This window comes from Ammodytes marinus (assembly GCF_949987685.1).
Source record: "Ammodytes marinus genome assembly, chromosome: 4".
In the NCBI taxonomy this organism is placed as follows: domain Eukaryota; kingdom Metazoa; phylum Chordata; class Actinopteri; order Uranoscopiformes; family Ammodytidae; genus Ammodytes; species Ammodytes marinus.
In genome coordinates this window covers 16,842,955-16,859,962 of record NC_137233.1, presented here as the reverse complement: position 1 = coordinate 16,859,962, position 17,008 = coordinate 16,842,955, and the positions used below count along the sequence as shown (strand labels likewise).

At 38.5% G+C, this 17,008-nt stretch overlaps 1 protein-coding gene across 1 annotated transcript; it reads right to left on the bottom strand.

Annotated features, from left to right (window-relative positions):
• Window positions 1–649: 649 nt before the first annotated feature.
• LOC307249591 (myosin heavy chain, fast skeletal muscle-like) lies at window positions 650–12,759 on the bottom strand (the record flags this gene model as incomplete). Its single annotated transcript, XM_080026389.1, has 39 exons — window positions 650–778; window positions 958–1,089; window positions 1,245–1,340; window positions 1,431–1,535; window positions 1,620–1,790; window positions 1,931–2,056; window positions 2,145–2,348; window positions 2,434–2,742; window positions 3,001–3,125; window positions 3,258–3,423; window positions 3,555–3,738; window positions 3,827–4,023; window positions 4,111–4,229; window positions 5,021–5,147; window positions 5,228–5,617; window positions 5,700–5,790; window positions 5,903–6,048; window positions 6,161–6,337; window positions 6,446–6,688; window positions 6,765–7,020; window positions 7,117–7,253; window positions 7,359–7,482; window positions 7,568–7,685; window positions 7,771–7,858; window positions 8,629–8,699; window positions 8,860–9,166; window positions 9,255–9,425; window positions 9,555–9,704; window positions 9,816–9,934; window positions 10,061–10,199; window positions 10,301–10,404; window positions 10,853–10,951; window positions 11,040–11,103; window positions 11,185–11,277; window positions 11,398–11,506; window positions 11,693–11,720; window positions 11,878–12,034; window positions 12,121–12,264; window positions 12,556–12,759. The coding sequence occupies 39 exons, from the start codon at window positions 12,757–12,759 to the stop codon at window positions 758–760; spliced, it is 5,811 nt and encodes a 1,936-aa protein (XP_079882515.1). The 3' UTR covers window positions 650–757.
• Between the last annotated feature and the right edge of the window lie 4,249 nt (window positions 12,760–17,008).

The following is a 17,008-nucleotide window of genomic DNA, read 5'->3' as shown; positions in this document are numbered from 1 at the left end:
CTGGATCTTAGGCTAATAATCCCTGAATCCATCTGAAAATTTGTCATGACAAAATCTACTTGAGATAGCTTTATGAAGTAGGCCTAGGCTAATGTGTGACAGGAGGACAGAGACCTAAAGCAGATTTAGGCTGTTTTTGTGAATGTCTCTTACAGAGGAAATTAATTAAGTTAATTTAAGGCTTAAGACTGTAGGCATTTGTTGTATAACTTCTGTCATAGGCCTACGGAGTAGCCTACTTTGCTGTGTGTGGATTCAAGAAACTTAAAAATAATAAGACCAAAATAGAACTTTCGAAATATACCCAAGAGAGACCTCTGACAGTATAGCCTATAAAGTGTTGTCTGGTGCCACAGATTCCACAGCAAACAGGTGCACTAAGAGATTAGTGTTGGGAGATAAGCAGCTGGCATTTGTCTCAGTGTCTATAAAATGGCTCCCTAAAGAGGAAACACACACGGTATCAGAGCTTTAACCCACAGGATTTGTAACACTTATTTGACCTCTGTGCTGTCAGGGCCTAGTGACTCTGATGGTGTTGTCTTCCTAACAGGTCCGGACTGGGACAATCATTCAGGCCGTGAAATATATACATTTTCTTTCTCCAAGTGTACTTTGTTTTTGTGGTGAAAAAAAAGAAACTTTTACGGAAGGTAATATAATTTATTAAATAACAATCTAGGATTGGGAGTGAGAGCAGTTCAATGAAAAATCATATTGTATGAGTCTCATTTGTGTCGCTCAAAAAGGTTGCAGATTATTCTTCAGCCTCCTTTACCTAAAATAGATAGAACATGGAAAGAAAAAACAATGAATGACAGGACAACTTTGCAAAGAAAATAATTTTGTCTGGTTCATTTAGAATTAAACAGTCACAGCAGTGTGCTGATGCAGGTGAAATCTTGAAAACAACATTAGCCTAGGAAACCAATAATGTTCACCACGTGTTTTACTTACTTTTCCAACGTCTCGACTCTTTGACCTCAGTTTGTTGACCTGGGACTCAGCGATGTCAGCACGTTCCTGAGCTTCCTCCATCTCGTGCTGCACCTTCCTGTACCTGGACAGGTGAGTGTTGGCCTGCTCCTCCTGTGAGGAAATTCAACACTGGTGTGAACAGCCGTCAGGACTGAGGTAACACAGATGTACTGATTCTGGTAATTGTGCTTTAGACAGTTTACAAGCAAACTGGAAGTATGTTGTTGTATTTTTCTTGGTAGAATTATAACAAGTTTTGGACTTACAGCCTCCTCAGCTTGTCTCTTGTAGGCCTTCACTTTCAGTTGCAGCTTGTCAACAAGATCCTGAAGTCGGGTAACATTCTTCTTGTCCTCCTCAGTCTGCAGTTACACAAATTCAAGATTGAAATTGATCAATAAATACTTGTCACACAACTGTACCAAACGATAGGAAAAGGAAATACTGCCCACCTGATAGGTGAGCTCCTTCACTCTTCTCTCATATTTACGAACACCTTTGACAGCATCGGATCCTCGCCTCTGCTCGGATTCAACTTCTCCCTCGAGCTCACGCACCTGCAATATGAACAGTGTGTGCCATTACTGGGAAGAAGAATAAATAAAAATGTAGGTCAGACTGCCGATTACATTCATCTTTACCCGAGATTCAAGTTTCTGGAGCTGCTTCTTGCCGCCCTTCATAGCCAGATTTTCAGCTTCATCCAGGCGGTGCTGCAGGTCCTTCACCGTCACCTCCAGGTTTTTCTTCATCCTCTCCAAATGAGCACTGGTGTCCTGCTCCTTCTTTAGCTCTTCTGCCATCATGGCAGCCTGAAATATTGAAGAACATGTTTTCTGTTTGCCTACTGAAGTCCCCAACACAAGAAATGCTTGAGTACACTGGTAAGCACTGACATTTTATGCACTATTCTTTGTGTTCAGTCACATGGAAATGCGTCAGAATGACTCACATCAGTGATGGCCTTCTTGGCCTTGTCTTCAGCGTTTCTTGCTTCCTGGACGGAATCCTCCACTTCACCTTGGATTGCGACAAGGTCCGCTTCCAACTTCTTCTTGGTGTTGATGAGGCTGGTATTCTATTAAACAGGCAAATAATGACTTTCCATGTGTTGAGTTATAGAAGAACTAAGTATAAATTCTCATCTGTCAGCCTTTTGAGCATACCTGAGAGTGCAGCAGTCCAACGCGCTCACTGGCATCAACCAGCTCCTGTTCAGCCACTTTGCGGCTTCTGTCAGTCTGCTCCAGAGCAGCTCTCAGCTCCTCGATCTCAGCCAGCATCAGGTTGTTCCTGCGTTCCACCATGGCGACCTGCTCCTTCATGTCCTCCTGACCTCTGATAGCTTCGTCAAGGTGCAGCTGGGCATCCTGAACAAATAATAAATAGCTATTTACAATGTCTAAATAAAGTAAACTTTGCCTGCAAAAAAAGAAGTCCAAAAAGCCTTCTTACCTTCAGCTGTCCCTGCACGTTCCTCAGCTGTTTCTGGGCTTCAGATGCCTGTCGGTTGGCATGGCTCAGCTGAATCTCCATCTCGTTGAGGTCTCCCTCCATCTTCTTCTTGATTCTCGTTGCATCATTCCTGCTCCTGACCTCAGCATCCAAATTGCTTTGCATGGACTCAATCACTCTCTGGCTGTTCCTCTTGATCTGCTCAATCTCCTCGTCCTTCTCTGCAAGTTTCCTGTCAATTTCGCTCTTGACTTGGGTGAGCTCAAGCTGAACACGGAGAATCTTGGATTCCTCGTGCTCCAGGGTGGCCTGTGAACAGTGACCATTATCAACTAAAGAACAGAAATGCGTCTTTATTAAAAATGCGTCACAGTGAAGAAAAACAGAACTGAGTTGTCAAGCTGAGTCTTATTTATATTTTCTGTCTCAAAGCAGCAGCATATACAGGAATACAAATTATGCAGTATTTTAGATTTTGGTATAAATATTTATTCATATTTAATTATCCAAAACACCTGCAGCCAATTTCCAGCCACTAAAATGATTGAGACGAATATTTGGTTTTACCTCTGCCTCCTCCAGTGCAGTCTGGATCTCTGTCTTCTCACCATCCACTGTCTTCTTTCCCTTCTCAAGCTCATGAATCGTCTTACCGGTCTCGCCAATTTGTTCACTCAAGTCTGAGATCTCCTCTGTTGGTGCACATTCATGAAGAATACATTTTAGAATATTGAGCAATGGAAAATCGTGAAGTATTAGAGATTCTTCAGATAAATTGACTTGGGCATATCATATCAGTTGGGCAAAACAGGAAATTGTTTTACGTTGTAGGTTCTTGTTCTCCCTCTTCATGGTCTCGAGTTGGTCCAGAGATTCTTCATAGGAATTTTTCAATTTGAACATCTCGGTGCTTAGTGACCGAGCCTCCTTCTGAGATCCCTCCAGCTCTGCCTGGCACTCCTCATACTTTTGTTTCCACTCTGCAAGAACCTACAGAGTACAAAAAAAATTAGTTTTTAACTTTTGTTACCTCATATTACCAGTCAAAACTGTATGGTTATACAAAAATATATGACTCATGTGTTTCATTTAAGCAGACAAGGCATAAAAAGAAGTCTAACCTTGTCAAAGTTCCTTTGCTTCTTGTCGAGGTTTGCAGCCATAGCGTTAGCTCTCTCCACATCGATCATCAGGTCCTCCACTTCACCTTGCAGCCTCTGTTTTGTCTTTTCCAGAGAGGCACATTTTGCATTCACAGCCTCGATGGATTCTTCTGCATCCTGAAGACGCTGGGCGAGCTTTTTCCTGTTAAAACGTACAGTAAGCAGGTTCTATGATGATTAACAGAATCAATGCATGTGGAATGAATGTGATTTCAGGACTGGTTCATTACTTAGCCTCCTCCAGCTCCTCAGTGCGCTGAATGGCATCAGTCTCATATTTGGATCTCCACTGAGCAACCTCGCTGTTGGCCTTGGACATTGAGCGCTGCAGCTCAGCTTTGGCCTCCTGCTCCTCCTCAAACTGCTCTCTGAGCAGGTCACAGTCATGACGAGAGGACTGAACAGCATGAGCCAGGGCGTTCTTGGCCTGTCATCCAAATGAGCACCTGATTATTATTTTACATGAATTGTCTTGTGGCCTTTTCCTCTGCAATTATCCTGCTGATTTCATTACCTTAACTTCCTCTTCAACGTGCCTCTTCAGCTCCTCAATCTGCTGAGTGTAAGCCTGCTTACCTCTTGTCAGTTGAGAGACAAGAGATTCTTTCTCCTCCAGCTGACGCACACATTCACCTAAACAAAGAGATTAGTCAATTTAATATACATCCTTTAATATACATCATTGAGGTTCCGCCTTTTTAATAGTTTTTTATTTTTATTTTTTTCTCTGAAGCACTTTGAGATTCTTGAATACAAAGTGCATAATAAATAAAATTTATTATTATTATTATTATTATTATTATTATTATTATTATTATTATTATTACATCCGAACAAGTTTGCAACAGCTAAATTAAATGTATATACAGATTTTACAATACTACAAGAAAGGTTTTGGTCCTGGGCAAATAAATATAGTTTGTAAAGAGTGAAGGGAATGGAACAGAGTTATGAAAAATAGCCGATCAAAGTTCTAGTTTGATTTAGTTACAGTATCTTAAGTAGGAAATTATTAGATATACATAATATGAAAACAAGTGTAGTGTAATGCCATGATTCTACCAAATCGGGTAAATTAGGTGTCAGTTTGCCCCACCACGTTGCAACTAAAGACAAACCTCAAATTGGATTTTATTTTAAATATGCCATATATTAATAATTAAAAGCATATTCAGATACCACGTGTGGCTTAATTCTGAACTTGTAAAAACTAGATTGTGTGTAAGAGGTTCTCAGAATATAAATATGGAGCTTAGCAACTCCATGAAGGCATAGATGATACTTGATTGAGATTGTTTAAGATGTTGCTACTAGTAGCATTTAGCCTCATAAAGAGGACTGAAGTATTACCACTGAATAAATTGGAGTGGTTAAATTTCAAAATGCAGAGTGTCGTTTTTGTTTTATGAACAAGATATTCATACCGTTTTCCGTTTGAAGTCGTGCTTTTTGTGCACTTAAGTCGTTTAGCTGACGAACATTTTCATCGTTCTTGGATTTGAGCTCACTCAGTTGATCTTCTAATGTCCTGCACAACTTTTCAAGGTTTGACTGGTAAAAGAAAACATGTATTAGTATAAAGATATCATCATTATTTGTTTGCTCTCTGTAATAAACTTTTGCACTTTCACCTTTGATTTGGCCACATTCTCCATATTGCTACTAAGGTCATCGATCTCCATCTTGTATTCGCTCTTCTCTTTCTCCAGCTTCTGTTTGACTCTCTGGAGGTTGTCAATCTGTTCTCCCAGCTCTGCCACACTGTCAGCTTGCTTCTTGCGGAGAGCTGCAGCGGTGGACTCATGCTGCAGGGTGGACTCTTCTAGATCACGACGCAGCTTCTGAAACTCGGCCTCACGCTTCTTGTTCATCTCAATCTGAGCTGCCGTTGCTCCACCAGCTTCTTCCAGCCTCTCACTGATCTCCTCAAGTTCCCTGGAGAGATCAGACCTCTGCTTCTCCACCTTGGCACGAGCGGCCCGCTCAGCCTCAATCTCCTCTTCCAGCTCCTCAATACGAGCCTGAAACACACAAAAATGTACTGGAAATCTTTCAAGATATCTGAATGTTCCTATTGACATTGAATAATGCATTAAATTATACCTGAAGTTCCTTTATCTTTTTCTGCAGCTGGATTCCAAGAGACTGCTCATCCTCAATCTTACTCAGTAGCTGGCTTGTCTCAAAGTCCTTCCTGTAGGAGACAGAATCAATTCAGCACATTAAAGTTCCGTTCAAAAGCTGCCTTTAATGAAATAATTTACTTGTTAGGTAGGTAGACTGATGGATAGATGAAGATTGTTTACTTCTTTATTTTCTCATCTGACTGCTGCTTGTCATTCTCCAGATCCATTATGGATTCCTGGGCCAGTTTCAAATCTCCTTCCAGCTTCCTTTTTGCTCGCTCAAGATCCATGCGGAGCTTCTTTTCTTGCTCCAAGGAACCTTCAAGCTAGATATTTCATTAAATGAAAGTTATTAGTTTATTTATAACAATTTATAGTTTTAGTTCTAAAATATATTTTTTTTCAACAAGTTTTTTGCTTTTTAAGTAGATCACTCACATCATCCACTTGCTGTTCCAGCTTGGTCTTGGCCTTTGTCAGAGTGTTGACTTTGTCTTCCTCTGCCTGCAGATCATCAAGGGTCTGCTGATGGGCCTCCTGGAGGGCTTTCTTCTCCTTAGTCAACTTGGCAATGGTTTCATCTTGAGAAGCCATTTCCTCTGTGAGGTTTTTGACCTATAAAAGCAAAACAAAACATTATTTGTATTTCATTTTATTTAATTAACTATGCATTTTTACACTCTACACTGGAGGACAATACAGTGTGAATCATAATATTGTAACCTTGTTCTCAGTTGCATGCTTCTCCTTCTCCACTTTGGCCAGGGTGAGCTCCAAGTCATCAATGTCTTTCTTCAGCTCAGAACACTCGTCCTCCAGCTTCCTTTTCTTTGCTGTCAGCTCAGCATTCATTTCCTCCTCATCCTCCAGTCTCTCAGACGTCTCTTTGACTTTGGCCTCAAGCTGGATTTTTGCTTTGATGAGCCCCTCACACCTTTCCTCTGCATCACTGAGGGTTTCACCTTCCTAAAAAAATCAGTCAATAAGTTATTAATTTGATGTTGGATAATAAGTAGATGCACTTGAGGTGTGATGAACTTACAGACTGCACTTGCAACAGAAGGTCATTTTTCTCCTGCAGCAGGGAAACCATCTTTTCCTCCAGTTCTTTCTTCTTAGACAGAGCCTTTGTTAGGTCATCTTTGGTCTTTGTGAAGTCTTCTTTCATTTGAGCCATCTCTTTTTCACTCTCTGCACTCTTCAGCAGAGGCTTAATCTTAAAGTACAGCTTCATCCATGGCCAGGTTTTGACATTCATGAATGCGCGGATGTTGTACTGGATGGTGTAAACGGCCTCTCTGATGAAAACAAAGATATAATTAGAGTTAGAAAATCTCCCTGCGGATTTCAAAAATCATGTTTTAAAATTTAGACATCAACAACATAAACATTACCTCCTCGCCATCATCTTGACAAACTCGCATCTCGTGAGGAAAGCTCTGCAGAGAGCCTGAGTCATTGTGACCAGCGCCGCCAGTTTGTCATCTCTCAGCTCCTCCAAAGTTCCCAGCAGACCGGCTTTGAAGAACACCTGAGTCAACAAATTCACATTATTAAGTTATTCATTATTTATTTATTATATAGTTTATCTTATACTTCTTTGAAAATAGTAACATGGAGGCACTTGTTACTCTACCTTGGTGTGGCCAAACTTATACTGAGTGTGGTCTACATCGATGGATCCCAGCAGTTTCTCTGAGGCCTTCTTGTTGTCAATGAACTGGCCCTCTGGGATGACACTAGCGTTCAATACTTTGTATCTAAAAGTAAACATTTCATTCAGTTAGACACACTAGCTGGAAGGTAAACATTTTCCAATGACTGTCAAGATTACATTTCGACTACCTCTGCTTGAAGTCAGCATATTGGATTCTGCTGGGGAAACCTTTCCTGCAGATCCTGATACCTTCCAGCACACCGTTACACCTCAGCTGGTGGATGACCAGGAAGTTCTCCATGAGACCTTAAGGACATGTTAAGTTCAGTCTTGTGTTGCATAAGTATGACATTCTTTTAAATGCACAAATGAATACTGATATTAGGCTTACCGGGAGTCTTTGATTCATTTGGAATCAAACAACGTACAAAATGAGGATGGGTGCTCCTTAAATTGGTCATCAGCTTGCCTAAATTCTCCTGGAATATTGAGAATTTGAATTTTTACATTATAAAAATGACAAGGCCTATTTCCCTAATTGTTACCTTAAGCTTTAATAACAATAATAATTCTTATCTTTCTATCCAATCTTTATTTGTCAATAAGTGGCTTAAGCATACATTGTATTTAGAGCCAGACCGATTTGGATTTTTTGGGGCCCATTCCAATTATAGGAAGAAAAAAAAAACGATAACCAATTAATCGGCCGATTACATTTTTATTTTTTTACCTCAAAATAAACTGTATATTAAAAAAAAATCTTTTTTGAACCCTTAAATATAGATATATAAAAACGTTGTGTGCAAGAATGTGTACAAGAACTTTTTCTTTATTGTAATATGCATTGTCTAAAAAAATAAAGTGTTACAAATATTTCTAAAATGACATGGGGCATTTTTAAACAAAGACATTAAGCATTTTATCTTACTGTAAGTCATTAACAGTCAAGAGATGACCAATGCCTTTGCTCTTGGTTGCAGGGGGAACTGTTAATGTAGTGTAAATGAATCCAATGTATTACAACATACTTGATGCTGCTGCTGTAAATAGGCTATAGCCTTAATGCCATTCATTTAGGCTACCTCCAGGGCAGCAATGCACTTCAATAAACACATTGCTTGATAAAAAAAAGGATGTTGATCATTCTGAGATAGCCTTTACTCGGCCGATTAAATCGTCCGGCAGATTAATCGGTCGGGCTCTAATTGTATTGTAGTTTTGCAGTGAGGCAGTCTTTTGTGAATCTTACCCTAAAGAGAGCAGATACCGTTTGGAACGATCCACCCTTTTTCTTGGCACCCTTTTTCCCACCTGCATCAGCTGTGGACAAAAATTATGTTTGATTATTAATTAGATATGTATATATGAATATATATCTTGTGGTGAGTATATATCCATGTAAACTGCATTATTACGGTATACTCGTGCTACAACACAAGAGAACGCCTCCAAATTGTGATCTTTAAAATGTAATCCTTACCATCTGCTCCGGCATGAGATACATAAAGTAGAGCCAACAGTTTGACATTAGATTTCTGGTACAGCTGAACCACTGAGTCGTTCAGGGGGTCCTTGTTTTTGTCGAGCCATCCGGTGATGTTGTAGTCAACAGTGCCAGCATAGTGCACCAGAGAAAAATGTGCTTCAGCTTTGCCTTTGGTAGGTTTTGGCTTTTCAAAGGCCTTGGTTTTACCAAGATGCTGGTCATACAGTTTGTTCTTGAAGGTGACATCTGAAGCCTTGGGGAACATGCACTCCTCTTCAAGGATGGAGAATATTCCCATTGGCTGTCATGATGAAATGATCATTTTAGACAAAAGCGTTCAAGTCATCCAATAGTTTTCTGTTTTTGTAAATATACAGCATGTGGCTCACCTTCTCAATCAGCTCAATGCAGGCAGCCAAGTCCATACCAAAGTCAATGAACTCCCAATCAATTCCCTCTTTCTTGTACTCTTCTTGCTCCAGGACAAACATATGGTGGTTGAAAAACTGTTGCAGTTTTTCATTGGTAAAGTTGATGCACAGCTGCTCCAAGCTGTTATACTAATGAAATCAAGATATCAAAGTTCAGAAAAGGCCTTAAGTAATATTAAATACACATTTCTATAATGTGTACTCTCACTTTTAAATGAAGCTGCATACAATTATCTAGTATCAACCAATCATACTTACATCAAAAATTTCAAACCCAGCAATATCAAGGACACCGATGAAAAAGCTTCTGGCGTTTTTGGTATCCAGCATCTCATTAATTCTGACCACCATCCATAAGAACATTTTCTCATAGACAGACTTGCAGAGAGCTGAGACGGAATTGTTGACCTGATTTTACAGATACAATGATAAAACAATAATAAATATGTTGTAAGAATAAAATCTTTAAGGGGTTAAACAGTCTGTGGAATTACAATTCACTGTATGTCAACAGTTTACCTGAGGCACGGTCTGACCCTTAGTCACAAACTCGTTTCCGACCTTCACTCTTGGGTAGCAAAGGGCCTTGAGTACGTCAGCCGAGTTCAGGCCCATGAGGTATGCGATTTTATCAGAAACTGATAAGAGAAAATTGAGACATATTATATAATTTTAGAGAAAATACAAAAGCATTTAATGCATAACATTTCTTTACAAAAAGTGATACTGTTCATAAACAAAAAGAAAAGCAAACTGCTACACACCCTCACTGCCATCGGGCTCAGCCTGCTCTTCACGCTGCTTCTGCTTGAACTTCAGTGCTCCATGGTGCATCACAGCTCCTGTCAGTTTGTATATGCTTGCCTTCTCATCTCCAGTGAAGCCCAGGATGTCAATAGCAGTCTGTAAAAAAAAGTAAGGTAATTAATTCTGCTCTTACGAACCAAATTTAATAATTCCCAAATGCATAGTTTTCAAAGGGGTGGATTTAATTATTTTCTTACATCAGTGGCAATGAACTCCTCAGTGTCATCAATACTCTTGACAGTGATTTCACCCTGACTGATCATGGGATAGTCATACGGATTGGTGGTGATGAGGAGAGCCTCTGACAAAAATAAAGCACATGTGTTTAATTCTTGTGAGGAAATTTACATTGTACGGCAGATAGTGAATTACCTTATTAAGGTGTGCCTTAAGGTGTGGCTAAACTCTTGGCCCACTTATTTTTTCCATTTTTTTAATGGCCTCCCTTTTATTTGTTCTGAATTTTGTGTTCATATTTACATCTAAAACGGATTTATTACAGAAGATCAGCTTTGCAATCTGTTTGTAATACACAGCAACACAGCTAATAAAACACTATTCAATAAAACTTAATCTCACACAGACATGTGTTACTTGCCAAAGCATTCAATCCAAATCCGATTTGTATTCATGTGTTGAATGCCTGTCTTAATGGTCCGCCACTACAACGAGTTGAACACACCAAATACCAGGGCCTGAAGGGATTATTCCCAATAAAGAACTTCCAACATAAAACAGAAATGTCTCACCTATCAGCTCAGGTTTGTAGCCTGTCATGAGCTGGTAAAAGATGTGGTAGCTCCTCTCAGCAGACAGCTGAAACGTCACTCGAGACTTCTCCAGCAAATCTGCCGAATGCAAAATTAAAAAACAGTCATTTTTGTTCAATAAGATGATTGTACAGAAACAAATCTGCTTCATCATTTCTAGTCTTACATGTTTCAATGTCTGCTGAGGCCAGCTTTCCACTTGATGCAAAATGAATTCTGATGAATTTACCCTATGTAAAAGAAGACTGTAGATTAGAATGATATCGTGTTTCATTCTGATATTGTTTAAAAAATACTTAACAAACACTTACAAAGCGAGATGAGTTGTCATTCCTCACAGTTTTTGCATTTCCATAAGCCTCCAGCAGGGGATTGGCTGCGATGATTTGATCCTCCAGAGACCCCTTTGTTCAGAAAACCAGTAAGTGGGAAAAAAAACAACAGCAAAAAAAGCAACAGAATGTCGGAGATCACATTTAATATATCTACTCCAGCTTTTTTAAAGACAAGATGTGTTTATTTACCTGCATTTTACCAGCAGCTGCCTCTTTCTTTCCTCCAACCACTGCGATTGTCGCAAAGTATTGGATGACACGTTTGGTGTTGACAGTCTTTCCTGCACCGGATTCTCCACTTTGGGCATAAAAACAATAAATTATCACCAGGAACATCTGGTTTTAGGGGAACTGAACAAACATGGAAAGAAACTTTTGTTCAGGGTTCTTGTGTATACTGTCCAGTCAAAATTACTTTATGATGTTTGGTGTATCTTAAAAAAATACAGTGTAAATAAATAGTGTAAAATATTATCAAACTTACGTGATAAGGATTGACTGATTCTCACGGTCTGTTAAAAAAGATTGCATGTTTGTATTAATTACGTAACGTTTCGGTTTTAACTCTGCTTTGTGGTTATATGTGCATTATTAGGATTGCTATCTTTTCAAATGATCATGTTCTTTTAAATTAAAAAAACGCAAAGTTTCGGCACATTTCTGACACACCAGAGAGCATGAACTGATAGGCGTTATCAGAGATGGAGAAGATGTGGGGTGGAGCTTCAATCCTCTTTTTTCCTCTGTATCCTGCTACAACCCCTGAATCGTACACTGGGAGCCACTTGTAGGGGTTCACAGTGACACAGAACAGCCCGGAGTAGGTCTGCAAAGAAAGCAAGGGTTTTTACTGACACACGTCTTCCTGCTCACATGTTTTATCTACTCATGTGATGATAAGGTCAAACTCACGTAGATCATCCATGCTGCATAGCGCTCTTTGAGGTTATACAGCACAGAGGGCTCACTGAGATGTGTCATCATGGCCATGTCCTCAATCTTATCGTATTTTGGAGGGTTCATGGGGTGGATCTCTGTGTCTTTTACGGTGATTGTCTGTTCCAGGGACAAATTAATGTTTGAATAGAAGTTATGAATAAATATGTTTACCTTTTTTTTTTTTTAATAACAGAGAAATCATAGCAGGCCCACTGAACATATTTTTCATGGCAGGACACAAGACATGAAACAACGTTTTTTAAATTAATTGTTTTCCTCAGATTGAAACAGAAAAAAAAACTTCACACAGACGATGACACATTTGTTCACACTGACTGAGCAGTTTGATGGTAACTGTAAAATTATATAAACGTTTAACACGTTTTTATTCCCTGCTATAGCGCTCACCTTTCCACAGATAGTATCAACGGTGGCTTTGCCGCCCTCTCTTTTAGTAAGCTTCCCCTTGAGGTACATCTCGTTGCTAATTTCAGTCACAAAAAATGCTGATTTAGCATCAAAGGGAGTGGTTTGAGCTTCAATCCTCTCCTTTTCTGGCTTCCGGAGGAAAATGGCCGCCGGGCCGAAGCACTCCATTTCAGCGTCCCCCATGATGCTTTACTGTAGCAGAGGAAACAAGACAATCCTCATGTATTTTACATTTCAGGAAAATAGATAGATGGGTGCTCAAGTAGTCAACAATATCTATTATTACCATAGATACAAATTATGCTTTACCATAAAGATTTGTTAAATACAGGTACACGGTAGCCTACTCATGTTGAGCCTTTACTGCAAATAAGTAAAAATGGGAAAATAAGTGGTTTATTCAAGTCACTATTTCTTATCTGTTTTGCATCTTCAAGTATTATGGTAATTCACTCCTTGAACAAATGCTGTTAATGTTGTATTGAATGTCACACTCAAATGAAAAACAGAAAAATATCGGAGAAAGTAAATTTTACTCGTTTGTGGAAAAAAAGCTTCATTTGATCTGCTGTTTATAAAGAGTGACATCAGTGTTCCATCAGCTCGTTATTCTCTTTGTTAATGCCATGCCTTCTGATTTTCATCTTCAGATACCATCATTAATGGTGTAAGATACACAATATCACCTATGTTACTGTAATTGATATATTAACCATTCCACACAAGGTAAAGGTTTAATTAACCCTTGGATCAAATCTGATTTATCACATATAAACTCACTAAACAGCAATAGTAAAATAAATCAATTACCTTCTTCCCCGCCCTCTGTACAATAAGATACTGATGGTTTGAAGATTCTGAAGAAAGAAACAAATGCTCTCAATTACCAACTGTAATTAAATTATTTCATATTGAAAAAGGAACTTACTGTACACTGAAGTCTTGGCATACACACAACAGTTCTGTTTTCACTTTAACATGTCTTGCAGTAAGTGGTCATGCCCCACATTGTTCTTTAAGCTGCTGGTTTTCCTCCTGCTAATAAAAGACTGTATCTCACTCACCTTGACTGGTCGCCTGTCAGTCCTTGAGGGAGTCCAGCCTCCTTTCTTATATAGAGAGATCAGTGTTCCCTTAGATAGATTGACTTGCTTTATTTGGTCATGCATTGTAATGCTCTCTCCTTGAGTTTTTTTTGTGTATCTAATTTGATATTTTACGTCTAACGTCTTGTGACTGATCAAAAGAGATAGTTAATCACAGATTGATCTGCTGTCACTTTTATAGAGGCAGCCTTTAGACAAGGATACAAATTTAAATGGGAAATAAATATAAATGATGTTGATGATTATGGTTAATTGGTGTATAATGTCGAAAGCGCGTTAACGGTGTCATCAACACATTCACTGGGCTTTATTTACAAAAACACATAAGAACAGAGTGTTGAGGTGATGTTTTTCACTCATATGTATCCAAAGGATTTGTTTAAAATAAAAGCAACAATGTCCTATAAGGGCTGCAGTACAAGGCGAGACAGAGCACATGAAACAGTTGCCTCAATGTAAGCTATGTAAACTATTTTACTACAAGAATACTGGTGCCACACAGTTAAAGTGGAAAATGAATTTGAAAGTGTATAAATAGATGAAGACAATTACAAAACTTAGTGTAAATATTGTTCTGGCAGGCATATTCGTTACTGAAGTTCAGACATTGTTATGGTCTTTAATGTAATCTCCTTAATACACCTTGGCACTGCAGAGGATCCGACTTTAGCCATGGAGAAGCTCTCATATGTCACTGGTATTCTGTAGCAGAAGCCTTGCAAGTCTTTCCTGTGACAAAGGAGCAGAATTGGGCCTGCCAGTTGTTAATGTAAGAACTTGTGAAAACGATGATACCTCATGATAGCTGAAATGTTCCCTTAAGTCTGTGTCTTGGGAAATCTCAAAGTTAATTACATTTTGTATGCATTGGTGAAGGACATTAGAAAGCAATAACAATACTCATATTTATAGCTCTTTAATATCCTCTGTACATGAAACAAAACATGCATTTTATGCAAAAGTTATTATGTCAATGTTACATCTTGTAAAAACCTCAGCCCTTGCTGAAAATAAAAAAATATCACAAAAGTGCCTATTTGAAATGAATGACATACAAATTGTTTTTTTATATATACAAAAACTGCAGTTTGTTATTCTTCCAGCACAGTGTTATTCCATGAAAACCTCCTAAAAAGACATCACTATACCCTTGGCTAATAATAATGCCTGTCGGAGTGTCTTATTATCTCATCATAACAACTGAAGGTGTCAACCTTGTAGCAGGGCTTGTGTTTGAGTTAATGTGATAAGATTATGAATCTAACAACATCAATGACACTTTGAGTTACATATGTATGTATGCCACTTTACTTTGCCCTATTTAGCAATAAGCAGTTTAAAAACATTGAGTCACTTACTCAATGTTTTTAAACTGTGTTGAATGTATGATGTAGTTGTATGCAATTATAAGTGTTAAATTAATTAAATATGAATATGAATGTATTTGTCAACTAACTATAAATCCTCCTTTGGGCACTCATTTGTAGAGGGTGTATCAACAGAATCCTATGGTAAAACACTGTAATAATAAATGTGTGTATGTTCATAGGAGAAGTTAAAATATTTCAAATATTAATTTAAATATATATTTTACATTAATAAACACGAAAATGGCCTTATAGCTGTACACTAAATTAGTGGACCAATTTTATTAAATGTAAAGTTAGTGTTACCCAAATGTCTGTAATGTTTATTATATTATATTTTCACACAGTTAACAACATAATACATGATATAACAGATCTTCTATGCCAACATTTTCAGAACTGTTTTTCTATTATTCAAAATATTTGCAATTACAGAGGAACAATTCAGCCTCCAAAATCATACTGTATTTCTAGACTGTCAGACAGACAGACAGACAGACAGACAGACAGGTGATTGCAGGAGGAAACCCTTTTTTTTACCCATTACTAGTCAGCACGTCTAAGTCGTCCACTGTGTCTTAATCAGAATTTTTCAGACACATTCTTCTGCTGCCTCTCTCTACTTTCAGTGCTTTTGCTCTTTTCAGGTTTTATTCTGTCAAACACAGTACGTAATGCCAGAGTGGTGAAGCGAACCCAAGCTATTTCTATTGATTTTGGTTTGGGATGGAAGGAGGTGTGTAAAAGCCATGATGTCATTTGGTGCTCCCATAAGTGTGCTTAGGTATCAACACAGTCATTTAAATAACATCTAAATACCTACTCCTCATGTTGCTGTTGCAGACACATGCACACTCAAGTTAACAATTTAACAAGGCAGTAATTAACCTTACAAAATGATTGCCAATGATGTGAAGAGTCGAGTTTTTGCTCACTGTTCACTTTCATTAGTATGCAAGGTCGTCTAAGAAGCTGTCTGGAGGCGAGACAGTGTCAAATTTCCAGTAATCCCCTGCTGAATGTTCTCGAGCACAGTCTGTGGAGGCTTGGTTTAAACATTGTTTTGGACCACGACTGAACCTAGAAACTCACACAACATCCTCTGGCTGGGTCTAGTGGAGGTCAAAGGGCTTCAGCTTTCTAAGGACTGCCGTCTAAGAATCTGAGCTTGTGACCATGGTCACACTTTTGGTGCCACATAACACAGGGAGCTATTAGAATAGTGCAATAAAGGGGCAATTTTAAAGCTTCATACGGATTTTCTTAAGACCAATTAATATATCTTCAAACACAAACATATTGGGTTGGACTCATACTGTAGAAGTCAAACATGCATGGAGATTCTCAAATGATTGACCAGCAGTGATGTAAACAGATCACAGGACAACTAAATCTAAGATTTCATTTTGTTTGCTTAAGTTTTGTCTTTTTAGGAGTGATTAGACTTCTCTCTGAATGTAAGGGGCTCAACCGGCCGGCAATGGATCAACCGCTGTCCTAAATCCTTGTGTATTTTAATTGTTTCTAACATTGTCCCATTGATACAATCATATGAAAAAGTTTGGGAACCCCTCTCAGCCGGCATTATAATTGACTCTGCTTTCACAAAAAAAATATAAAAGTGGTATGTCTTTAATTTACCAGGAACAGCTAAGTACTGGGATGTTTTCCAAACAAAGATTTTTTGAAAAGCAGTATTTGGTTGTATGAAATAAAATAAAATGTGAAAAACTGGCTGTGCAAAAATATGGGTACCCTTGTGGTTTTGTTGATTTTAATGCCTGTAATAGCATGTAAAACTGATTAATTTAAACACAAAGTTGGTTGGATTATGTTGTTAAGCCTTGAACCTCATAGAAATGTCTGTTTAATCATGAGAAAATGTATTTTAGGTGCCTAAATGCAAGTTGTACTTCTCTTTGACTCTCTGCTGAAGTGAGACAGAATGGGATCATCAGA